Raw genomic sequence first — 27,279 nt, 5'->3', positions numbered from 1 at the left:
TAAGGCTTCGACTACAGTAGCGCTTGGGCTTGCTATATATCTCACATATTGTTATCTACACTTGTTATGGTCTTCAAACCTATAAATATACTTCGGAAGATCATTCATTATCTAGATTTTGAACTGATTTATTTACTTAGGTTCCTGTGTATTATTTTCTTAGCAAATTATATAAATACGAGACTTACCTCCACGAATTCCACGGAGAACTAAACGGGCTTAATGTTAAAGACCTTGAAAGAGACTTCCGAATCTTATCATAAATAATTGAAATATTATCTTCAGCAGATTAATATATTAACGTAAGTACCTATAGTCCAACAACTTTGTAGAGAACCATGCATGAAAGGATCAGGACTGTTAAAGGTATACAAAATGTAGAAATTAGAACATTTGTGACCAGCAGTCTTATGTAGCTAACAGTGGCATATTTGATACAACTACTTTATTTCGAAAATACACAGATTTATTAATGATAATCAAAATATATCGGGTATGCCAAGGCGCTCTACTAATTTGTCGGATTATAGTAACATACTCAAATTTCAATAATGACATTGAAAATCAGCGAAACAATCCCTAATTCGCGTGCTCGTTAGTGATTATGATAATTTTTTGAAGATTGTGATGTTTCATTCAGATAGTGATTGTTTTGTTAGTAACGTAAAGTACCTAGGTGGGATTAGATATTACCTGCGTTGCGACTTTAATTAGTCGTCATAAGGTATAAGTTTCTTCATCCAGTCTGTTTGTAGGTTCAAGCTTATAGCCATCTCAGCCTCTTTATGGCTTGGACTAAAGAGAGATGAGGTCTAATAGTAGGTAGGACCCAAAACTGATTTTTGAAATATTTTCTTATGACTCTATAAAAATAGTCTATGTTTAGTAGCTCGGCGGATTATATTATTTCACATTTCTCCTTAATACATCTACAGGTAGTTAATGTTTGTTCTAATTCTCATATACTTGATGACTTTTACTAAGGTTAAACAATCTCAAAATTGTAATCCTTATAGATAAGATAATCCTGATTTACGTCGGTGGGGTTAATTAAATTAATTTCTATGCGTTATCTACACTTTTTATCAAAGAATCGAGGAGGGAGGGGCTTACAGGCGATAAGTGACTTTTAGAAATAATAATACACGTGATTTTATGAAGACAATATAATTAAATTTTCATACAAATCTTTAACGTAGTATTATCTTTAAAATACTGTACACTGTCGGCTAGTATTGTAAGAAATCATTTGCTATGTCGTTTAAATTAAACCAATAAAGATATATTTATTTAGATAATCAAAGTGAAATGAAAGAAATGGATCGCAGCCGAATGCAAATGATTATCTCCAACTCCGCCGACTAATTCTTTTTATATTTTCATATTGATATGGCTGATTGTCGATATGAAAGACTTGTATAGAAGCAAAAACCGCTTACAAATACTAACTGAAAGAAATGCGCTAAAATTATATTTTATTTACACAACACGACCTATCGATATCTAATATTGAATATTGCCATCGGCATCAAACAATTCCATCTTTATTAAAGTTTAATCTATACTCGATCTGTTGCTGTTGCACAAGAATCGAATAAAATTGAGTTAATCTCATTTGATTGAGTACATAATATAACATTAAAAATATAAAATCACAACAGGGCAGATCTCTTTTACTAAATATTGAACACGCCGTCGTATTGCGAACGAGCAAGGCGTCAAGTTGCCATCAATCGGATAAGACTCACTAAAGGATATATAGAAATTTTGGATAAAACACCTTTTAAACCGTATTACGGACAGAACCACCTACGTACGGTTGCAACAAAAATTAAGTTCTTTTCCTTAAGTACTACGTATGTGACAACTTCACAGGTAAGTTCCTGAACGACTATCGCCATATAAAAAAAGAATCTTAAAGCTAATCACTTTACAATTTATCTAATATAACTCTATCAAATAAATACAAAAATCTCTTATTTTTATTATCTAAGATAATATTTTCCTACCTCATGTCTTGAAACTAAACACTATTTAATGCACATAAACTTAACACTGTGTAAAATTAAATGAGCGCGCGACAGCACGCGACGGGAGGACCCTAAAAATATTTGACTAAAAGAGAGATCAAATCATTGCCACGTAAACACATATTCATGTAAGTTTTTGAGTAGTGTGGACACTCTTTGTACTTTGAAAATTGAAGCGGAAGCAGCTATTATTGCTTTTTATTAGTTCCATGAAAAATATCAGTTACGAAAATGTAGAAACGGAAAACTGAGTAGTGAAGGGTCTTCAAGATACAGCTGCCTAGGGAAACGTGAAGGGGTTTCCGAATATTAAGAAAATATAAACTGTTCGAAGGCTCAGATATGTACATACTGTAGGTACACGATCGTACTAGATTTCTCATAATAATTTTATATGATACAATATTATTACACATTCTTACATCTGGCAGACCGTGTGAACACATGAACACTATTAATTTTACGTACATAACAATACACTATGTACAATGTAGGTACAATCTCATACCCTAAGTACCTAATATTTAATGTGGCAAAGACTGCAATAGTAAGTCAATTCTGGCAAAACGTACATAGAAACTATATAAAATGCTATGTCTCAAAAAGACCTAAAAATAACAAGGCAAAAGGAAATAATAATTAAAGCATAATAAAATACTCGAAAGAAAACAATAGATGCCAAGTTGTATACAATTATCAAGATAAGATTTCTATACTAAAGGACAGAAATAGACTTGGACTGGTTTAAAAAGGAAACTAAACAAAGCAACAGTAAAATTGTACCACGAGCTCTTAACTGAAATATAATGGGTGGCGTATTCTATAATATACTTATTAAATCTATTATCTTCATGGTATACTACACTAAGTTTTAATCTTTTCACGTTCGCATCACGTACTTATATCTCTTCAATAATATTCAATGCAGTGAAAAGACTAAATACGCTCAAGTAATTTATGTTAATGTAACATAATTATAGAGGCACTGTGTGTATTCAATCTATATTTTTATATGATATTTTTTACACGCGAATAAGTATACCGAACGATATTTCATATTTTAAGAATTATGTAAAATATTATCGTCACTCTCCGCTTCCTAGATCATAGAAATCATTACAAAATCGAGAGTATTACAAAACGAAAGGGGGACATAGAGTATCTACACGGAGCCCGTCGCGCCGTCGACGGACGCGCGGCACGGAACTACGATAGACGATTTAAAATTGAGCTATGTATAATAAACACTCGGTTACAAAAATACTTGTAGCGTAATTTTCAGATCACATTTTGCTATAGGTTCATAACGAATATTTTTATTTTCGAATCTAAGAGAGAGGGCGGACGAGGTGGAGCGATACGAGGAGGGCGCTCGTCACCGCGCGGGAGCTCTCGGCCTCGGCGGAATGCTGCGGGGGGGCGGCGGGCGCGCTCAGTCTTTGACGAGCCGGTAGATGTGGTGCTGCGCGCCGTGCTCGCTGTTCGACACCTCGAACACGAAGGCGGCGCACAGCAGCGTCTCCTGCGTGTCGCGGTTCGACACCACCTGCGCACAAATACACACTATAGTACCTAACAGTCAACACTCTCACACCTCTATCCTTAGCCTATATTGTTGTCTTTGTGCACTTGATATGTAAAAAGTAATAAAAGACTCATTAAACAGAATAACTATTTGAAATTGAGACTAGGTTTTAATGTGACATAAATGGGAGAGTTTAAATATACGAACCTGTAGTATAGTGAAGTTTTCTAACACGCTATTCATCATGTACTTCTCTGGTAGATGCTTGAGCTTGTGTATGAAGTTGACCATGTACTCGCACATCGGTGACCGGTGGATGCGGTACACGAACCGACCGCCCTCGAACCGTGCGTACTCGGTCTCTACCTTCTCCACCACTTGTTTGCCGAACGAACATACTTTCGTACTGCATGTTATGGTCATGTTTTCGTTGCTTTCGTACCTGGAAATAAATGAAATATGTTTAGGAAAAGACTCTTTGTAAAGTTATAATATGATTTAAAAGCATAATTTAACGCAGAAAGAAATAGGTGATATTGGAAAGGTCTGAAACCAGACTGTTTTAAAGTCCTCTTTTCTTTTCCCGTTTAGAATAATTTAGACAAACCATGTGGTGATTTTATATAGCAAACGTGTAAAGGATGTTTCAAACACTTGATACAGTATTCTAGTTGTGTGATTGCAGTTTTAGGTATATAAGTAGAATACCATCTGCACATCAAGGCTATGTTAGAGATAGGACACTGGGTTTTACCCATCCTAAGATTAAATCAATCTACTTAACCGATAAGTTAATAGTTTACTATCAACTAAGCGATCGAATGACTAACCTAAAGAAGATTATTACAAGATAGATCGACACCTGTTTAATTGATATAATAATATTAGCCAAAATGTTGAAGATGAATCATATATTTCGAGGAAACATGGCGCCATGTGACTTCGGCGCGTCTATTGTCGTATTGATGATTCATTACTGAAGACATAACAATAGCCTAAAATGTATTGACAGACAAACCTGCCCATTTAATTGTAATAGGGATTGTTAAAGTCGGTACTTAGTGGAGTTCGAAGAAATGGAAATATTAGCCTAAATACTGGCATAGTTCACTTGGGAACTTATTTTGTACCTCTAGGTATAACTATAATGTATCAAGAATAAGTCTGGGAAGTTTTAAATACAGGGATATTTGAGATTCCGGTGCTTTTTTTTGAACTTTTTTGTCTGGTATTTAAAAAAGGTCAAATGGAAAGTCCGGCTTAGCAAATTAGACTTTCCAAATACCCGCTCAAATATTTATCTTATTCGTCAAATAATAAAAACGCAGTTAAATGATCAAATGGTTTTTCCATCGATTTCCTTCAATTGAGGAAGTCTGCGGTCTGACATTTTGAAATGTCAAGTATGAGGAAAGTTTTTCAAGAAAACTTGGATTCAATTATCTTGTCATCAGTTAGGTGCATTTTCTACAGTCGTTATTATTGACTATCGAGGGGTCAACAATTAATATTGACTTGAAAACAGACTAGCTATTGATACATTATAATTCTGTTCCACTATCGACTACCGACAACCGAACTGTCATCGAAAAATGTTGTATGAAAATCTTATCAGCCCCTCTAACGGGCGTCGTAGAAACTTTTTTGGCAGTACATCCTAAATGACAAAATTCGATAGCTAGCCGGTTGTCGGTAGTCGATAGTGGTAGAGAATCGAGGTACTGATCAACTCCTCTAGCGGGCATCACGGAAACTATTTTTGCAGTACAATTTAAACGTCAAACTCTCGATACTCGATAGACTGTAGAAAATCGCGCTACAGAATTCCTAATATCCTACTAATATTATAAATGCGAAAGATTGTGAGTATGTATGAATATTTGTTACTCTTTGGTCTTATAATATGTACGTAGATGAAGACCTACAATAACACACAGGCTAATTTTTATCTCGTAGTTCCCGAGGGATAGGGATTTACACTCTAGTTAGTATACTTACACACTAGTAACTCCATAGAAAGCTGCGGGGTCATCGAGGTTGTTTGTGTTGAGGTCCGCCCAGAACTTGACGAGGAAGAACGCGTTCCTGGGCCCCTTCTCATACAACTCTTTCAGACCACCTTTCTTCTCCGGGAACTTGTCGTTTATCTGTTGTACGTCTACTGACTGTTGACAAGAGAAATATAACATTAGCAACTTACTATAAAATGAATTAGTTCTATACAAATATGATTCGCTGATTGTATGACTATTTCCAAAAGGCCTGAATTGTCAGTATGTGTAATTTTTGAAACACCTTTTTCGATACGAATTCTTAATCATGTTATGTAGTGTCTATGAAGATTGAACCTGTCAAAGTTTTGTGTAGTTTTCGTTTATAGATATTGTAGTTAGAAACATAAACTTACCTCTAATAAAGGATCCGCGTATGTAACAGTACCACCTATATGAACAAACAAATGTTGCGCGGGCGCAGAACTCGGGTACTGAAAATAAAACATTGCTTGTTACAATCTTATTGTCGATAAGAACAATGTCAGACAACATTTAAATATATTTAACTTATTATTTCGTGATATTAAAAGTTCAAGGTGTTTCACTTTCGATTTATTAGTGAACGGTGCCACTTATAATAAGAATAATGTTGTACGACTCGTAGTAATAGGAAAACATCGATTAAAATGTTTTTGATTTATTTGATGTCAAAGTACGGTATTATTTATATCGATTATGAGGCAAAGGGCGAAAAGATTGTTGACTATACGACGGGAAAGATAAAGGTACTAAACAAAGGTAGTGGTAGGCTGACAGGGTAGTACTTTTATCCCGACAAAAGAGTGAAATAGATCTTCGTCGGTAGCCCGTATCAATTATTTTTTAAAAGGTAGAGATCTTGAGTCGGTCAAGTCCTAAGCGGAAGAAGGAGGCATTAGGGAGGCATCATACATAGGCTATAAAGATAGAACACTCTCAGTGTCTAGGTTCTACCCAACTATGCTCTATGTCTTGAGCTGTCAGTCATGTCTACTACCAAGTAGTGTCTCATAGTTCTATTTTATTTACTAAAAAGAGAGAATATCCTGATAATAGTGATATGAATAGTTATTATGTTCCTTACCGTGTCAGGATCACGCGGATGTTCGACGAAGGCGGAGAACTCAACTAGACGTAGTTTATGCGTGGCGATGGCGCGGCCCTCCCAGGGCGGCGGCGGCGCTACGTCCGTACCGCTCGCTACTCCAACGCCTCCCACGCCCGGGACTCCTTTGTAGCCCGCGCCGGGGAATGGCTTTACACTGTAACAAGTTATATACTAGTTAGTTTACAAGTAAACAATATAAAAGGATGTTTTCTTGCCATTTTATTGACTAATCAAATAAAAAAATGTCTCTAGGTTTCAAATTAGTATTTAGAGCTTTGCACGGAGCCGATCGGCAATAAAAATACAGCTATGCAAAACTTGTGGGCCAGGCTCGTATCTTGCGAATAAGCGACAGACATCCTAGTGACTCTATCAAAAAAGCATGCCGATCCTAAGTAACCTTTTATTTTGATTAAAGCCTCTAAAACATTTTTGTATATTTTTACTGACTTCTATCAGTTTTTACCAACTTTAACCACTAAAATTTCAAGTTCAGTTCCGTTTGTTCTCAATGCTATGCAAGTTGTAATAATAATATATCATGAAACTTTGAAAGTACTTACTCTTGTGAAGGTCCTGCTTGTAGACCTGGTTGCCAAAATTGCTGTAAAAATATAATAAAACATTAGCACGTTATATGTTAACCTTAAGTTTTAATTAAGCATATTATTGTTATTTATTACGCTCAAGTTGTTAAGTCTCTACACACGTCATCACTTGAAGCATTAAATATGAAAACATGGAAAGACAAGATGTTTTATTTCAATGTACAGTGCACGCCCTCATCATACTGACTTTTGACTAACATTATGAGTTTTATATTCGTATTGCTGAGTTTCCACTGAAATGTGCCAATAAGGTTTTAGTCCAATCCAATTGCTAGTCGATTATTTTGTAGTATGAGAAAAATAAACAAAAGTGTGAGTAAAGCAATTTGAGTTGTCGATTGGTGTTATTGTCGCCTATTCTTTACTTAATACGTGCATTTGGCAACATGCCTAAATAGTAGTGAAGCAACACAATTGAAAGGCGATTTAGTTTATTTTTACTAGAAACACAAAGGCATGCCTTCTGCAAGTTGAGTACCGTATGGTGGTACGCCGGGTGCGGCAAACCTGCAACGATCTGTGCGCTAGATAGTGTGCTCATTGACTGCATGGCCTTTTCTTTCATCATCCCACCGTCCTAAACGTCATTCATATGTATATTTTAATACTTTGTTTCATACAAAATATTCGTACTCTCAGATCGCCGCTTTAGGCACGGACCGAAAATGTTTCGTGAAATGTTTTGAAATTCCAACGAATTTGAATATAATATAAAAGTCGCTTATATATGAACATGACGCATCAAAACGTTTGTGCTTATGTTTAAAAAGAAGGATAATGATGTAAACACTCACCACTTTAAGTTTGGCCTGTATTTCTCGTAGTTTCCGTCTAGCTAGCACCTGTATGTGGGATGATACTTGTTTTCTCGTGCGCGTTTTTCCTGTTCTGAGTTTTATATATCTTGCTATCAGCTCATTTCTTCCTGTAATACAAAAATAACTTGTTATACAAAGTTCAAAATGAAAATGTCAACCATAGTCTAAACAATTTCACTTTACCGCCAATCTCCGACAATCCAAAACACGTTATCATACTGAACCCTTTATAAAATTTGTCAACCCTAACGAACATTCAGAACAACAAAAACATCCCTTTTATACAACCCCATTAAGATATTAAAACATGTGCCAATTGTCCGCGAAATATTTAGCATAGTTGTTTCAGTGGAGCGCGTACTGAGCAATGCCACGCTGCTGCCTCTCCTGTTATGAAACAATTTTCAAAATATTTTGAATAGCTATTTTCAATCATTGAAACTGCAGTTGGGCAGGAATGCGGGGTGGATCGCCCGTAGTCAGTGCAAGCTGCCATTGTTAAATAATTTCAGAACACTGAATAACGTTGTTGATAAATATTTTAAATGGATTTATTTTGGTACGAACAATTTGATTTTATATCGAATATTTTGATTGAATGCGCTTGTTGTTTTATTAGCTAAGCTTTTATTTGGAACTCGTTAACATTCGGCAAATGTAGGTCGTTATCTCATCTGCGAATTTTAACCTGAATTTAACTATTGCGTTTGGAATATATTCTATGACTAATCGAATTAAAGTTTTAATCAGTGCTGTATAAAACCGACAGACAACGATAACGTAAGTAGGCACTTTTAAGATAAGAATCAAAACGCAATTACGTAAAATAAGTCCATGTAAAAACCTTATTTCTGGTACAGATTTGGTCAGTTTCACGAGTAACTATAATATTGTGTAAAACCAATGAAACAACACAATGTCAAGGCTTTATTCAACTTACAATAAAAGCTTGATTCAGATCGAATCAATTGATTCAATTACAAATTAAATAAACTCGCGCATGTCGAGTTAAAATTAATGGTTTTGTGTTGAATTGTATTTATAAATGAGCTCTTATTTGTTGTTCATATCATTTAAAATATCAGCTTTAGGTAAATAGCTGTTTGTCTCAATTTATTTGATTTACTTGTTGATTTGTGATTTTCGTATTCGGATGTCAATCAGTGTTAAGTAATTACATAAGTCCGCCCGGACTCGAGTGGGCGGAAATTGATAGAATATTGGAATATCAACTTCGGTACAGTATTAGATGCACTAGTTTCTGATCGTGACTCTAATGATGAAAAGTTACGTGGACTACTGAGACTTCTGTGCTACGAGTATATCGTAGAACAAAAGGTAGGATGGTGACTAGGGCTTAGTTAAATAGCTACCTGAAGTGATAAGTACTTACAAATAAAAGCTCAAAATCGATCTGTTATGATTTCTGAATCATTCAGAAATCAAAACAGATCGATTTTGAATTTAGTCTAAGTAAAGCTTAGTTAGCTGTAGCATTCTACGTTTGGAAAATTCCCTCATAAAGATTATTTTTTTATGTTTAGACACTGAATACGAGTATATGAAGTTTACATTCTAAGCCTGTTAAAATCAACATAAAGGTATTACAGAATCGCTAATTAAACAAAGTTATAAACTGGCTACCAAAAATTTGCGACAAAATTTTAATATACAGTGTGTATTAATTGTTGAGCTCGATAGGAAGAGCCGGTCAGAGCAAAGTAAATTGAAATCTCATTGAATTCGGGGAATGCGATGGCGACGAGAGCGGCTGGTGCGAATTTAATTAACCCCTTGCTTGCTCGTTGAGGCGAATGCGTACGTATATCTACCCAACTATTTGTGCCTACATTGATTAACAGATACGGCTTGAATGTCATATTGTAAACCGTTGTGGATTGATAATTGCTTTATTTAATGCATGCATTCGGAAATCATATTATTCGTTTTAATGTAAACACTAAAGAAGCTTCCGCCTAGGCCTCATATTTTTCTCGTTAAATTCGTTTTGCAACGCGCTTCAATAAATATCAGCCGGCTTCTGTTACACAACTTAAGTAATATCAGTTATTTTTATATTAAACTAGAATGAAAGCTCAGATCTCGGGAAGCGAACTCTTGAAGACTGTTAAGTCAAACATTCTTGAAATTACTTCGAAATTATGGCACCGTCGTAAACTTTTCACGGCGGGTGTTAAGCTAAAATTAGTAAGTGCGGCCACTCTAACAAATTGCTGTTAGCACGAATTAGTAAAGTGAATATACACGTCGTATGTTATTCGTAGCGAGCGTAACTTCCACTCGTGACATCGCTGCCCGCGAATTGAGCATTAAGAGTGCTTTCACCCGAAACCGTCGTGTGCATCCTTCTATAAATAGTGCACTGCACAGAAGGATCAACTCGAAACGTTTCTATTCCACACTGAATAGAAAAACAAGAGATCATTATTTATTAGTTCGTTAGTTGGCTAATTTGGTCCATTGCCAGCGCGACGCGGCGGACGCGGCCACGCTCTCGCGCACGTCGCGCCGCGAGGAAATTGTGCGTGCACGCTCCACCTACAATATGAATATTTACTGTTTTCTTTTGAACAGGTATAGTCTATTGTTCAATCCATTTACGTCTACAATTATCGCTTTATTTATGTGACAATTTAACGGAATTGGGTTAATTATTATGGCGGTATCGAATCAAATATAGGTTAGGAGCTGTGACTAATAATATTTTTTCGATCCGCTTCTTGTACCCCGGGCGTTTTGAAAAGTAATTTATTCGACAACTGGGGAGATATTGGAGATCCATCAGAAATACATTAACGTCGTACCTGGGGCATGACTTCGCGATTGTTTTCGCTTAAAGAGGTTTGTACTCGCTAAATATATTTGCCTACATCAATAGCTTCTGTTCTGACTTACTAAATTTTGTTACCTTCTGACTCTAAATCTATTCTAAGATCCAATGTAACCAGTAGAGCTCCTTTTTCTTTAAACCTAATTAGGTAAGTAGTTTCTCGTTGGTGACTGTTTCATAACTCAATCTAAAAGTGTATTTTCATATACATACTGGCTGCATTTAAAGCAATTATATTATACTCAGTCAGCCCCATATCGAGGCGTACTTTTGAAATCGTAGATATTATCAGTCTGTAACATTGGGGTGCCGCACCAGCTATGTGTTAATAGTGAGCTAGGTATTTTAATAACTTGAAAAAATGTTTATGAATAATACATTATTGTAACAAGAACATTCGTCACAAAATGAGAAGCTTTGAATGACAAAGGCTGGGCAAAATATATTATTAGACTTTGTTCAGTTACATGGGCGTCGTAGCAGAATTTCACGCTGACCCAAACAGAAGCTATGCGGAGCAAATCCTCGCGGAAAGGGTTGAGTTGCGACAGGTCTAAGGAGGATTTCTCGGGAGACAATCGGGAGTTATGCCCGAAGGCGGGCGGGGCGCTAAACAACGGGCGCGGGCGGCCCGCCCCTTCTTTATATTTTCTTACTGCGTTCGCCGCCTAGCGGCGCGGCCGGGCCCCTTACACGCTCGCTCGCTCACTAATTGCGCATTCTTCGCATAGTTTAGCCCTCCCGACGAACCCCTCGCCCGCCACCCCCCGGACCACGTGAAGCCGTGCGCCGACGAAACTTTCATACTCCCAGGATATTGAGCGGTTTTGAATGTCTTAACTCACGAACGTGCCGCCAGCAGTGCTGCGAGCACTAGCTTTGTTGGCAAACTGTTCCCAACTAGCAACTACACACACCGCAACTCGCAAACACGCCGCGAACACCGCACACGTGCTACGACACCGCACCGCTCAATTTGCTAACGTTATAACTGGCCCCACTAACATATCACTATCTGCTATCGTAACCACTCATCCTCCCTATCAATGTCATCCTGGAACTAATACTTCGGGTAACTTGTTGTCTCTCCAATTAAGCAGTCGTAGAAAGTTTTTTAACTTGCACTCTGTTAACTAATATGAAGTAAACAAGAACAACCAAGATACTTGTTTGGATATTGAATATAAAGTGAACAAATAAAAATAGACAATAATGGCAGTAGATATGATTGCAGCGCATTATGAGGATCAAGTGAAACAACGGGCCCGAGCGTCTCGGAGCGCGGCGTAAGGGTGAGGGTGCCAGCGGACGGACAAGGGTGACGCACTTTTACAGCGCTAGATTAAGCGGGGAGGACACGTCCTCGAGTAATGTGCTCATATATTGTCCGACGACGCGACGCGTGTCCGCAATTATTATCCACATAGATACCTATCATTGAGAGCTTTTACACATTGTAATACACTTCTAAATAGTATACATGCCTACTCATTTGTGATGAGTGTCACAGTTATCCGCTGAAACATCAAAATAGTTTTTTAACGTTTGTTTTGTCTGTTGTCTGTAAACAACATCTAACCAATATTTATTTTCAATCGTGACAAACTCAAAGCAATTAACACAAATGTTAATATATTTTTACATCAAAGAGTTACATATCATAGGCCTAAATATGTTGGGAATTTCCCTAATTTCCGCTTCCGCCACAATTTTCAACCATAAGATTTGAAGTAATTTAAACATCGCATTTCTTCACGCCTATTAAATCACTTAAGGTGGACACATCGCCTGTGGTAAATTTGTTTAGCAATTCCATTTGGCACCGCGACGGGGCTGAGCGGGCAGTCCTTTAATTAAAACCGGGACGTATAATGTTGGCGCTTGACGCAAACTTAATGTGCGTCCGGCGGCACTGTAATGGCACACCCTCCCTCTGATAATTGTCCTATGTCAATTCTGCTCCATAGCCCCCGTAATATTACTTTTCGGAAAAGGACGTTATGAAACTATTCCCCCAGCCCTTGCCGAGCATGCAAAACTAACCTACTTCGCCAACTATTTTATTCGAGGCATAAGTTCTTCTTAATACTTTATAATTGCAGCGTTAAGCTACACAGAAACAGTTTTCTTGTGGCAGTTAATTTACAAGAGGCAAAACGTTGCTTTTATGTAGCAATCGTCACGTTCGCGTTAACGAGCTTTCTAAGTTAACAATGTAACGTGAAAAAATTCGCTCCTGCCTCCCCGGTTTCATGAACTGAGCTTTCATAATCGGGGCTTTGAATATAGTTCTGAGTTAATTTAGAAATATTTTGTGTAGCGATAATATATGGGCCGTGTGTGCCATTCATAACTGACTAATTATAAATCATGTAGGTATTCGTGGAGGCCATGGAGTTGGAAACAAAAGCCACGCGACAACACATGCCTTCTTCGAATTGGCGACATGGTCCGATCAAGAGAGATAATAATTGTCGGTTCACGTCTTTCCGTGGAATCCTATTGCGCAAACGGCTTTGTCGGCTCACTTCAATAGGTATCTACAGTGGCTTTTGTCTCGTGCCACATCCATTGTTCATTTTCGGCGGAGTGACCTTGATATCTCTCCATTATTTAACTAAAGTGACATATAGGTGAGTTCAGCACGTTTGACACAGCAGAGCTCGTGTAATAACTGTTATATTTTTGTACGATTCAGGGTCAGTTATCTGGAATTGTTTTATAGTAAGACGTTTAGGCTAAAAGTTTTAAACGTGGGACATTGTTTATCAAATAGTTATTAGTTAAAATGCCTAGAAGTGGATCTAGCATGTTTGGACTCACCGTACATCTTGCCCTCGTCGGAGAGTATAATCTTGCGTCGGCCGCACGGCGGGTAGATGGCCAGCGCCTCTTGGAAGCTCTGCTCGATGTCGGGGCTCCACACTCCCTCCGCATCGGCCGCCGACATATCCTGCCAATACCCCTCTTTATAAAAACACATCATATGCATCTCTTTTATACTTGCAAAACTAAATAGAATCACAAAAGATTTATTTGATCCTTCGTCAATCTAGTCTTATAAAATTCTAAGCATAGTCTTAATTTTTATATTTTAGGAAGTGAAGGCAAATATTTAACAACAAAATTTCAGGTAGTATGTCCCCATAGCATTCGCATACGAAAGAACTCTAAACTATCTGTACAATTCTGTACCCACAGAGAATTCAGTCCGAATGAAATAAGAGGAATACCAAAAAACATACACCTTTCTGTACAAAGGTATGTAGAGTGGAGCATAGTTCCAAAATACGTTCGTTGAAACCAAATAATTAGAGAAATAACAGAGGAAAATACATCCTATATATCAACGAACAATAACGTGCTCTCTAATATGTAATAGAGAATTTGATACATATTCTCGTTGTGGTATAATTATTGACGATCGCAACTACTGTTTAAGTACAATCATTTATTGTTTGGAACACGCAATTTGTTATGCATTAATTTCTGCAATGAGACTAATTGAAAACCTATTTGAAATTCGGATGCTGTGCAAATTGTATTGTTTGGAATTCTCTATTGGATGATGATAATACTAATAACTATATTTTGTAGATGTAATATGCAATTGATAACGAGTTGACAAGTTTAGGTCGTGCATAACGAGAGTCGCGGTAGAGACCTTATCGCCAACATTGAAATATGTAATATCTATAAGCGTCTTATAGAAAGCTTACGCACAAATGAGTCAGTTCTTATCAAGCTACTACAACTATTTGTACAAAACGTATGTTTATAAAATAACATTGGCTATTTATTTTCTTGTGCTAGAAGTTTAACTAGGTTAGTCAACTTCCAGCGAACTGTCGAAACATATTGAAGTCCCTTAAGAAATTAAGTAGTAACACTAAACAGATGTACTAACATTTGTGAAGTCTTACAGATTCACAGACAAGCGAGGAGTGCGTCATTGTAATTAATAGACTCGCGTCTATTCTGAAAAGAAAATAAAAATAACGCATTGCCCTCGGCGTGGTGTGGCGTGGTCCAGCGAGTGGCAGCGCGCGGCCGCCGGTGCCGACGATCGAAAACATCGTGAATCACTGTTCCTTGAAACAACTTGAAACGTAGCTGTTTCTGGATTTGTTAACTACTAACAACAGTCAATATTTACTTGCGATTTCTCACAACCCAAGCGTTACTAATATCGTTTTGTTTTTGTTTCAGGCTTAGATTTATTTTCTTATCAATATTGGAATATTTTTGCGGGTAGTGAAAATGAGGTAACATGGTTTATTGCACTTAAATTCAGTAGTTGAGTGGGCTAGAGTAAACTAGAATCCATCTGGGAAAGTCAACCATTAAGTTACTTGCACATTAGGGTTAATTCTTACACAAACGAAAATATTTTTTGTAACAAAAATTTGTCAAAAATAGAAGTATGATTAGAGGTACATAATTCAGATTGAGAGTGAGAGTCTCGTTGTCATTGAGTGTTGAAAGCTTCATTATATCTTTACCTAAATACACGATAGAAAAGCCGCTAAGAAAATAGTAGATGGGGTCATAAGTTAATTTTGCTGAAACCATATTACTGCCACTAAAAATTACAAGCAATAAAATGTCCTCGGTATAGAATTACTTAAAACAAGGAATGGTAAAGAAACTACAAAGTATTATTAGACAAAAACATATTTGACTTCGATCATATCGGATAGAATATTCCGATTAGATGTAGTAGACAGCACACCATAAATCTTTAAAGGAGCTCAATCAATCACAACATGTTTTCTTTGTTTAACGTAGCTGTCTATTTTTAGTAACTTTTGCTTGTTCACTCGTTACAATTGAAAAAATATGTACCCACTTTCGTTTTGTAAGAAAATGTAAAATAGAGCAGAAACCGATTACCGATCATTAAGACTGACGGCGAATTAAACTAAACCTAATTACTTAGAGTTGTATTTTTTTACTAATTTGTAGGTATAATGTTTTATATCGAAATTTAGGGAAACCGTAGAATGTATTCACAGCCTACTATAGGAGTTTATAGAGCAGGTAGTTCTAAGAAGTTTGTTCGTGAAAATTCGCTTTATTATTAGGTAAGATTACATTTTATACTCGTTTATGTAATGTAACATGATTAACGCAAAACCTAGAAATAATCGATTAAGAATATGCTGTAATTCAAATCAAACCCCAATGCTGTCTGATAACGGTAAAAATACTGAACCATTTGACCTGGTATCTTCATAATTTCGTAGGTTGATAGGTAATGATCCGATGACTAAACTTTTTGCCAGGTTTTTGGCATCACAACCCGGTAATGCTTGCAGCTATGGGATACTTTGAGAAGAGCAAAGGGCAAGATCTTACAGATTCCCATTTTTTTTAAATTCTGTCTGTGAATTTGTCAGAGGCTGCTTCTTGTTCCACAGAGTAAAACCGATGGTGTATAAATAGAATAATAGAAGTACCTTCTCATCGTCACTGGCGTCGCCGACATCGAGGTGCTTGGCATCTGCGCCGCCCGAGCCATTGGTGTCGGGCGCGCCGGCCGCCGTGCTCCACGGGGACGCAATGGTGCCGGCCGCGAGCGCGCCGCTCGCTGAAACACACAAATAATATTGGTTACACACTATATAACAAGCAAAAAAGCCTTAATAATTAAGTAAAGGATGCAACTAACATCGATGACAAGTAAAAACCAAGTAAAAGCCTTGAACCGACTAATTTTATAAGTGTGAAAGTAACTCTGTCTTTTATAGCTAAACTACTTTACCCTTTTACCTGAAAATGTTTAGGGCAACAAGATTATATCCTGAGAAAAGATATGGGTTTTTTTTTTAATACCGTGGGTAGCTAAAGTAGTCTATGTAGAGTCAAACACACCTATGTAACTTAATCAAATGATTTTATAAAACGGTAGCGTTTAAGACGTATGATATTTCGCTAATTATTACTAATCACCTACTAATTGTGTGATAATTTTGTACATCTGATAATTTTATTGAAGCCATCAATCTTAAGAGCAGCGTTAAAGACTTCATATAGTTGCTCTTGCTCTAATTTGATTGTAAATCAGAGCATTTAAGCGCAACAACCATCATTCTAATAGCTAATGCATTTGGAGTCAAGTAAAATATCCCATGGTGAGGAATGTAGGCAGATTGAGTGTACCGCAATCATGACGTCAATTGTGTCATCATTATCATTGGACCATTGGTAGTCCGGTGACACGGAGCTACTGAATATTCCACCCACTCGTTTGCTCTTGCCATTGCCACTTTACTACGAAATGATCTAGTCGTAGTTGATTTGACAAGTCGCAGGTACTTTTAATTGGGCAAAAGTAACTCTCGGTTTATCTGTCTGACTCTGATATTCTAATGACTAAACTACTGCCGATAAGACGTGGTAGGCTGTACGCAAAATATCTTTACGAGCAGGAATAGTGAAATAGCTAGTTTTCCATAATATTCTATTAAACATTTTGCTCTTTGATACATAAAATGTTTAAAAAACAGTATAAGTAAATGTAGTTTTCCCAATCATTATAATAGTGTCTTATTTGTTTAACAATTAGAAATCAAACGATGTTTTGATAATAGATGTGATATTTTTACAAAATGACGGAAATATTATTAAACAATACAATAATATGAGGTTGAAAGTGATATATTCTTGTATGTTTGTGTTATATTGAAATATTTTTGCGACAAGACTTAAGACGTTCATATTAATGATCTAGACCGTAGATTAATAAAATTATTATTATCGCCATATACGAATGTAAGTACTAGAAAGACACATGTGAGTTGATAATTATATTAGATCCGTATTTATGTGTAAAAGTACAAAAAATTGTTTTAATTTGTTTGGAAATTAATTTTCCGTGATAATGTTATCTTTCTTCTACAGATTTCGCACAGCAAAAAATCTTTACTATGATATTATACTTTTTACAATATGACTACTTTCTATTTATCGAAACATTTCAGAATGTAGTTTTTAAAAAAGTCACAACATAAATATTTTAAAAGCACTTATTGCTTTACAAAAGCTTGCTTAAGATCGTAAAAGCCAAATTGAGAGTGAAAGATTCAGTCTTTAATTAAAGTTCACACAGTTTTGGTGAAACGGGATCACTGATCTCAGGCCAATAAGGAATGTCACGCGGCGGATTTGAAAACGCATTTCATGATGCACTGTTGTTGTTTATTTCCTTAGTTGTGGACAAACAAACGTTATGTCGATGTGACTTTATACTGCTTTATACGTTTAAGTATAAGAATGCTTCGTCTATTTCCATTTCTGTCTTAAAATAGGTAAATTTTTAGGAGTATCTTTTGTAACCACTAAACCGATGACAAACTTTTGTTAAAGAATTTAAAAGAATAGAGGACATTTACCATACGAATCACAATGATACCTATGAATGACTTAAAAACAGGAAATAATGGGAAAGAATATCACGGATTTTTCCATGCAAACAAAATCGCAAACTTGATCTACTTCTAGGCCTATTCGATGTCTGCATAAGAATATATGGTTGTGACAACGGCAATACTTCACAGCAGTATACGCTTTATGGTGCCAAAAAGTTTGAACAGTCGATAACCGATTACATAACAATATGTGCCATCGCATTACCGTGTAATACTTGTGTATACAAGTAGATAATATTCTTGTGTGTGACCGTGAATAGTGTGACGCACCGAGACATGACTAATGCGAGAAAACTCATATTTCGGCACGTGGATTTATAATTACGCTTTTGATTTTATTTACCTTTGCTGATATGTCGAAATTAGCTTATATTGTACATTAATTAAACAATCGGTAACAAGGCAATCGGTAACATTTTATTTAGTGAAAGTATTAATTAAATTGTTGAACGTATCAGGCAGAAAAATCTAGAACTTTTTGGTTTGTAAGCGTGTAGAGTTTTGATTGATATATTTACGTATTTTAGCTACATTTCATTGCTTAATTCTTGATACGTTTAATTACTTAATTGCAGAGATTGCTTATTTCATTGAATTGTAAAAATGATTTATAATCGTTTATGCTGTTTATAATAAAGTTGCTGGTATATTTCATAAAGGGTGAATACTATTACTAAGCTCTGTTATGTAAAAGAGAGAGCTAGCACATCAGCTTATTGAAAATCTGTGTGTATTAAATAGAATTGAAGTTTCTAGCTGTGCACCGGGTAACTCTTGAAAAGTTTGGCACTATTTCAAATCAACTTTTTAACCAGTTAGCGATCAAAGTCTTGGTTTAATTCATAGTTAGATACCTATTACATTTTATTATTAATGAATGAATTTGTCTTGTAGTATGAGTGTGTGGCTCTCGAGTGCGTCTGACGTCAGCACTTGTTTGTTTACCGTGTCGGATGCGCGTCTTGTAAACTTCCAATCGTATTGTGGCTATACGATAATACATCAAGCAAACCCGTTACTTGCAAACTATTTTAAGACATTTGTGTAAAGCTTTTGAGGTTTTCTGACGGATCCGTAAGATAGATCACAGAAAAAATCTATCTATTTCATATCATCCACACTCCTTAAAGTTTCAGATTTTAATTCTATGAAGCGTACCTGGAAATAACGTGTTTCTCGTAACTTTATTCTGCTTTATTTAAATATAACTGAAAAATAAAGTTAAGAAGCTCGAATTCAAATTTTCATAATACCGAATAATCTTCGTTCCCTCAAGATCGGAGAGGCGAGCTCGTAGGCATTCCGGAAATTTTCATATTTACTGTTACAAATATGCAGGTACGAAACATTTATAATATAAATATAATATCAAAACGGAGAATTTCTTTATGAAGATCGGATCGAGAGAGTAAAGTATGCGCCCGCCCGCCTTCGCGACGAGCTGTCCTCCTCGTTACTTTATAAATCCTATCTTTTGCTACCTACATTCCTCCTACTGTGCATACTTATATCGGCAATTTGGCTTTACACCCATTTCTGAATATTTCATAAATAAGATCGTTGAATACTTCTTTCTTTGAACATGTTTCCATAGAAAATGGTACAATACTTGATCAAGCAGAAAAGACCGAACTCGAACATAGTTCAGCGAAGCCGGCGAAAATATTTTGAAAGAGTTGAAGTATTTTCTTACCTTGCATTACCCATGCAAGCAGTTTTTTATCTTACAAAGGCGTTAGGCAAGTTGGCGCGGCTAATTAAATAATTCCAAGTGCAGAAATGAGATTACCCAATAATAATGACACCGGCACGGACAAAAACTTGCAACTTAGTATATTGTAACGTCAATACATACGTCCCACATTAGCGCAATAAATTCGCATTGTCTCTCGCATGGTTATTGAGAAATTGTCTTTATATGAGAAATTGTACTCTTTAGTATGTGATTCTCATGCACATGAAACAAATACTTAACTATAATAATGAAAACTATTCCTGAGACTTTACTGTCTCTTAGTCTATGTTTTACTATCCGGTTGTAACGTTTTAGAGTTAAATAATGATAATGTTCAGAATTAAAACCTACTTTATCCAGTTACATTCGAAATACAGATCCATTATCAACTCTCAATAAAGCTAAATAGAGACAACTCGTATCAAGGATCTTCAATTAGGACAATTATTATACAGCAGTGACTAATTCAAGTAGTCTCGTCGCCGGCTGACAAAGGGCGCATGTAGAACGTGCAATAATTAAAATAATAAAGCATCGCAGCGAGCGCGCTCATTGTGCCGATATGACAAGTGCCCGCAATGAGTGGGACCCTCCCGCTAACGGCTGGGGTCCACCGATCATCATACAAACGGGACCTATCTATTTCATGCATGTGTACGCGATTTATTGTGTTTGTTCTCATGTTTGTGCCGAACCATTTTAATTAGTTTAGTAATAATATGAGCTTGTTTGCGTTCTCGACAACGATTGTGATTATTGTGAGTAATGTACACCGACATACGTTTGGTTAAAATGATGCGATAATGTACGTACACGTTAACGGGGCGTATTTAAAAGCGCTATGAATATCAAATAAGAATCAAATCAAGTTATGTGTACACGAACGCGATGAATCAAGAATAGAACTAGAGTAAACTCCAGAACATTTATAACATACGAGTGGGCGGCACAAAAGGCTCGCTGTATTTATAGACAATACCCACAAAGTACGCAAGTCAGGACGTAATATTAGTCACTTCGAGGTAAAAGACAAAACTGTTGGGACCCCGCGTATAATAGCTACGCACACACAAACCTTTGTGTCGCACATGTTTATACTTAGTTTTATCAACCGCTTTACCTACTACACGTTATTTTATGAGGTGAATGGTAGAGCAAATGTACAACAAGTAGATATATTGCGAACTTTCTAGTTTCCTTTGAATACTTATATTAGTAATTGAATGTTAGTTGCTTACTTAACATTTTTTCTTATTTTTTATAGTCCGCAATAAGAATCACTTTCATTGAGTTCGTCAGTTTCGACTCATTGCGCTCGCACTCACTTTCAGTTTCGAATCTTAGTTATTTCGGCTAACTACGGCTGGGAAATTTCAGCAAGTGGAAACTGGAACAAAATGTACCTATTCGAATAGAGTTATAGGTTCAGATATATATGTATAATATTGTATACATATGTGTGTTGCACGCGATTCCTGAAACAGGAATGCATTTAACATCAACAACGGAATAATTCCAGTAATTTAATGCTGTATAGCCCTTCCATATCGCGTGTTCTTTTTAAAAATCTATAAAACTAGCTGTTTTGTGGCCGCGCGAGTTTTTAGGAACGTTTGCCTATTATTCACTTATGCAAACGAAACTTTTACGAAGTACCTACCAAGTGTACCGACTTCTAAACCGCGAGAACTGGGTGGTAATTATGTACAAAATTTATATTAACATGTTAAATTGAACTACGAATTAGTTAATGTAAACATTGTCGGGAAACAATTAAGATTAAGTTGAAGGTTTAATACACTACTTTTATTGCAATCCCTTATACTACTACAATTTTCGCTTTATGCTCTACTAATGTCTTTAAACTAGCTTCTTGGTATTCTTTATTAGCAGCAAAAAAATTGATAGGTTTGGTAAATGAATTAATCGTTAGGCCTTGATCACAAACCTGATATTCATGTTTGTGTTCAAAATCCCGTTCGAATAACGTAGTTAGCTGCCTGTACGTTTAGTACCACGTGGATATTTCACTTTGTAATCACAACCATCAGATGGATTTAATATTATATTTTAAAGGCAAATATTATGTACATTGGTAGGTTTTCAGAACCATTCACGAGAGGGCTGTCAATGACTAAAATGAAGTAATCCTACTTCAGAAGCCGTTATTTAATCAGTTATTACGCTTTAGAATTAACTTAAAGCTAGACTCCAACCTATATCGCCTCAAAGCATATTTCTTTATAATTACCATAACATCGAAACCGATAAATCAAAATATAATACGGCGCTTTAAATCTCTTTGCAGTTAATAAAGGCCGTTTTAATTCACGCTCGCATATTCGAGCCTCCGGAAAATAATAAAAAAATCATGAGTCGTTATGGGAACAAAAAACGTTTACAAAGGTGGTAGCCCTAGTTGTTGGGGTGCACGGGTGTTGGCTGGGGTGGGCGGCGGCCACCTGTGAGCGGCACCGCGTCCGCGCAACGCTCGAGGGTTGCGCGCCAAAGTATGTTAATTAATTTTCGGTTGACCGTCCAGTGCTCTACGGGTTTGCTCAAATCGGCCCACCGTGCGGTTTTCGTATATTTTGTTTTCAACATGAAAGGTCAGTCATGTAATCTAATAATATGGTTAATACGGTCAATCGCGTAACGGGCTATGTGGTGACATTCCACTTATGGGATTATTACTAATATTTTACTATAGACGAGTATAACACGTCAATAAGGGTCACGATTCACATGAAGGTTATTAACTTATAGGTACGAGAATACATAACACACTTTGATGATTTAATGTAAATCCGTAGTAATGAGTAGGCCGGTAACTCGTAGTGATTACAAGTGGTTGACAAACGATGCGTGTAGTAACACTATAAACACATAATCTTCGATTTTACCGTCCGTCGTCTGACTTCGATTAATAATTCAATAGCGTTAACCCGCCGCAAGGAAATGGGGCAATGGGTTTTTATTAATTCCTCTTCGGAATATTTAAGTGGGATGATTAATGATTCAACATGATTATTGTGTTTATTAAAATGTGCGCGTGCGGTGCGGTGGTACAATCGTGCCGCTCACAAAGATGTTTACCGGTCGGTACGAATGTTTACAAACGGTGTGTACGTACGACATAAGTGACAAAGGCTGGTTGTGCGTATCGCGTGGTGTCGGCCACGTGGCGCGTGCACTATGCGCTCTACCACTCTACGTGGTAATGCATCGTACACACAGGACAGTACACCGAGTACGCTAACACACCCCATCACGTACGACACGCCGCGCCACAGAATGCACTCCCTAACCCGACCATGCCTGTCGCCGACGGCAACCGCTGCGTCAGTCTGTCACCAGTATCACCACACATGGCCAAAATTCGTTATGTAACCGAACATAAATCATTGTCTTGTTGCCTTTACCTTTTGTTTGTACTTATATTTACCACATTATCACGCCACATTATCTATGAGTTGCTAATGTTACTATCTACCTAAATAGAAACAAATGAACTGTGTGACTAAACACATCAAAATAAATGATTACCAGAAACAACAGTTGATAAAATACGATGTTTGTATAACCCAGTGCAGCTGTCAAAGAAAATTATGATATGAATGAATGTACGCTTAATCATGAAACGGTTGAATTTTGAAAGGAACAGTGCCAATTTTTTAGTGTTTAAAGTAACCGAATCCGCGAAGATAATCGAGAGATCTCACCTCTGAGTCACGTAGTCGCCTGCCAACATCGAATAATACAAATGGTAGATATTTATGTATATTGCTACGCCAATTTAGACTTTGAATCAATACGACAACAGAGCGTAAGTGAGCATAGAGCCGTGAATCATCGCTCGCTCCGCCAGCTGCGAATTAAGACTCAGATTGCAAGTCTCAGCGAATGTCTTTACTCGTCTTGCCACATTAGCACTAAACAATATCACATTTTATGTGTGCGCTTGCACGAACTCTCGTGTTCTTGAAAAATATGCACAACTTGTCACAAGATCTGCTCACGCAATGTGAAAAATTCACCAAACTACTTTGTGCTATATTTCAAGTTAATGTCAAAACCTTATTTGTATTTGTTTTCCGGTATAAAAGGACTATGATAAATCACGTTTACGCAATGTTATAACAACTTTTGTTGTATTGGGGATGTTCTGGAGCCTGTTCAGTAAATTTCGTCATTACCCAGGATAAACGTGTCCGGAATGATTCTAGAACATAGGCATTAATTCTGTAACAGCTATTTATGTTTAAGTGTCACGTAAAATGGTTAGTATCACGCAAAGGGCATTTATTGGCACATACAATGTATATAGTTTTTGCACACATTTTACTTTCAAATCATATTAGTAGGCAGTGAATTGTTTGTGAACAAGTGTGTTTTGTTTACGCGAAGCTAATAGAATTCAGTTAGTGGTGTGATAACAATAACCTTTTTATATGACGTAGCGAATTGCTCTACCAATGAAATGGTTGCTATTAGAATATGATTCTCATTTAAAATATGCACGAATGAAGTAAATCACAATAGTTATTCGTGATAAATCAACTAAATCGTTTTAACTAATGCACTGCTGCCATAAACACTGGTTTATTGGTCCCGTTTCAGTGGCGATTGATACATACTAAATGTCATAAAAATCACCATGACAATTTATTAAATGTATGTATGTAAATAGTGTATGCCTTGCACAGACAGCCACGCGTGTAGTTAGTTCTTTTTACTTTTATTTTTATAACGAAATAATAGAGTTAGGTAGTTTTATAATATTCGTAATGTAAGCACTTGATGTTGTAATTATCATAATTACATAAAGAAGTAGACTGATAATTATAATAGTGAGTGTTGTTTATTTATGTTATACAATGTGCAGAATTCTGAATAAATTTATGTAGTTCTATCAGCTTAACCAAATCAGTGTTCTCGCGTATTTAATAAAACTCTACTGTTGTATATTTTAAGCCTATTTTGTTTAGAACGCCTTGCTTCTATTTATAACCTCACTTGTGTGAGTTATTTATGAAAGTAGTTAAAATAATTACTTGTATATTTGAATTTCCTTTACTTGTGTCGTGGTACTCTACCAGTCGCTATCACATGTTGTACATGATTTATGATTTATGTGATTAAATATTCAGTACTGATTTTGTCATTAATTTTAAATAACTTATTCTAATGCAAAATCTATTAATATTCTACTAACATAAATATAAATAAGTTATCTATGTTTATTGTTTAATAAATATGTATTTACTTGTAATTTCCAACCCGTCGCAAAAATGTAGGCAAATTGACAACATGGAGCTTACAATCTAATTGGTTTTGGGTCCTCCGAATTTGACCCTTCTTGAACATATCCAATAAAGCGAGCGGGATATTACTCAAATATGATATAGATGCTGTGGTAACAAAGAGATACTTATGAAATTAAGGCGATAAATCAGCGTGGTCTGAGCGAGGCGGGCCATGAATGAGCACAGGAACAACGACTTATATGTAAATAATGTCGTATGCCGACGCCCGGCGGCCGCTCGCTCGCCTGAATATAAAGCAATATGTCACAGGACATTACATGCCGTGATCGAGTGCTAATAGTCTTAGGGACTTCACGACATGTTTATAATTGATAAGCTGCGTCATCGGGTCACGCCCAGCACGCACTATCGTTTTGATTTACGAGTTACGACACATGAACCATGGCTAAAAACTTCAACGCAAATGTGAGTGGTTTCTATTTTCTAAGAAGATTGGTTTTGCAAAACGGACGTACAAATTACTTTTCGTATGGCGTAAAGAAGAGGCGTCAGCGCGGAACGTTGCCGTGCAACGTGCAAGATAACAGGCTGTAAGCAACCACAGAAGCGTTAAGCGATAAATGCATGCTTCCATATGAAATACACATTACCTCTTCACCATTTGACAACATCAGTGTTCTTTCTAAACACTTGGTGTCAAAGGAAATGATCATTTGCTTAAATACAATTAAGTAGCTAACAGTGAAGTCATGGCATTAAAGTTGAAAACAGGTAGTTTAGTTACCAACTTAACCCTCATTCATACACTTCAAATATAAATCTATAATTTTAAATGAATTTAATCAAAATTCTACTCAATATTGTTCCACAATTCTTAGAAGACCGTAAGTAGCGATACAAAACACAAATTATAGCTTCTGTAAGAGAAGTGGTTGATAAATACAATTTGCTGTGAGTAATTCCATAATGTTAGTTTGTTTTCCTAGTTAATGAGCAGTGTACGACGATCTGAAGTAATCGACATGATAGCCGCGCAGCCACACTACAGCGGCTATGTAGGTTGGTGCGTGCGTGCTCTTGCCTTATACCAATACAAACAGCTAATATTGAGTTGTACACTCTTGCAAAAACATCATACAATTTAGTCATGTATGCAAACGATTAGTCCTTCCAGCGATTCTCATTACTTAACGGTTACGACGACTCATCCGACAATGAATAAATATGTCTAATTAAACCACTACGAAAGCAACAGAAATGCGTTGTTATTCAATGACATATAGGTATCCACACAAAGAATTCTAAAAACTCAACCCATTCAATATATTTAGATCTTTAATATTCTCTGTCCGTACAGTGTTCAAACGTGACCTGAACTCTTTCCTATTGTGGTTCAATATCACACGACCACGTCAAAAACAATGAATTCATGACCAACTTCCAGCGCACAGTGCGTGAGTTTGGAACGACTGCCATCTGAATATTGAGTAATAGTTTAATGTACATATAATATCGGAGCCTCCGGCAGAATGGGGTGCGTGTAATGTATAATATTATTTGCAAGATGTACAATTAATACGATCAGACAAACATCGACCAGGTTAGATCGTGTTTGTTTCATTATGCCGCAGTCTCTCGTATATATGGGTACCTAATGAAGGGAATCTGAGAGCTTTAGCGAGATCAAGGTGCGCTGATAATCGAATTAATTTGAACTGCACTGAAGCCAGCTATGTTGCCGACAGAGGGCTTAACTAAGTTTATGAGTATGCTAGGTACGCTCTTAGTGCAACAAGTTTGTTGGGGAACATCTTGAGTGCTTTGAAATCGGTTAAGCCATATAGAACCGTTCAACTGTTGTGTTCAATAGTTTC

General features: G+C 36.5%; 1 protein-coding gene across 5 annotated transcripts in view; it reads right to left on the bottom strand.

The window, feature by feature from the left end:
- Positions 1–1,150: 1,150 nt before the first annotated feature.
- sd (TEA domain transcription factor 1 homolog scalloped) overlaps positions 1,151–27,279 on the bottom strand; it is a 59,942-nt gene continuing 33,813 nt past the window's right edge. For 3 of the 5 annotated variants that reach the window (XM_076116080.1, XM_076116077.1, XM_076116076.1), the window contains 10 exons: positions 16,433–16,563; positions 13,797–13,926; positions 8,099–8,229; positions 7,765–7,881; positions 7,260–7,300; positions 6,673–6,850; positions 5,963–6,040; positions 5,554–5,720; positions 3,763–3,997; positions 1,151–3,576 (listed from right to left, as the gene is read on the bottom strand). In XM_076116080.1, coding sequence (XP_075972195.1) covers positions 3,463–3,576; positions 3,763–3,997; positions 5,554–5,720; positions 5,963–6,040; positions 6,673–6,850; positions 7,260–7,300; positions 7,765–7,881; positions 8,099–8,229; positions 13,797–13,923 — 1,188 coding nt within the window. In that variant the 5' untranslated portion in view covers positions 13,924–13,926; positions 16,433–16,563 and the 3' untranslated portion in view covers positions 1,151–3,462. The remainder of the gene's footprint in view (positions 3,577–3,762; positions 3,998–5,553; positions 5,721–5,962; positions 6,041–6,672; positions 6,851–7,259; positions 7,301–7,764; positions 7,882–8,098; positions 8,230–13,796; positions 13,927–16,432; positions 16,564–27,279) is intronic. The other 2 variants (XM_076116078.1, XM_076116079.1) reach the window with 2 other exon arrangements.

This window comes from Anticarsia gemmatalis, chromosome 7, assembly GCF_050436995.1.
Source record: "Anticarsia gemmatalis isolate Benzon Research Colony breed Stoneville strain chromosome 7, ilAntGemm2 primary, whole genome shotgun sequence".
NCBI lineage: Eukaryota > Metazoa > Arthropoda > Insecta > Lepidoptera > Erebidae > Anticarsia > Anticarsia gemmatalis.
The sequence above is the reverse complement of the archived record's forward strand: the minus strand, read 5'-3'. Positions and strand labels throughout refer to the sequence as shown.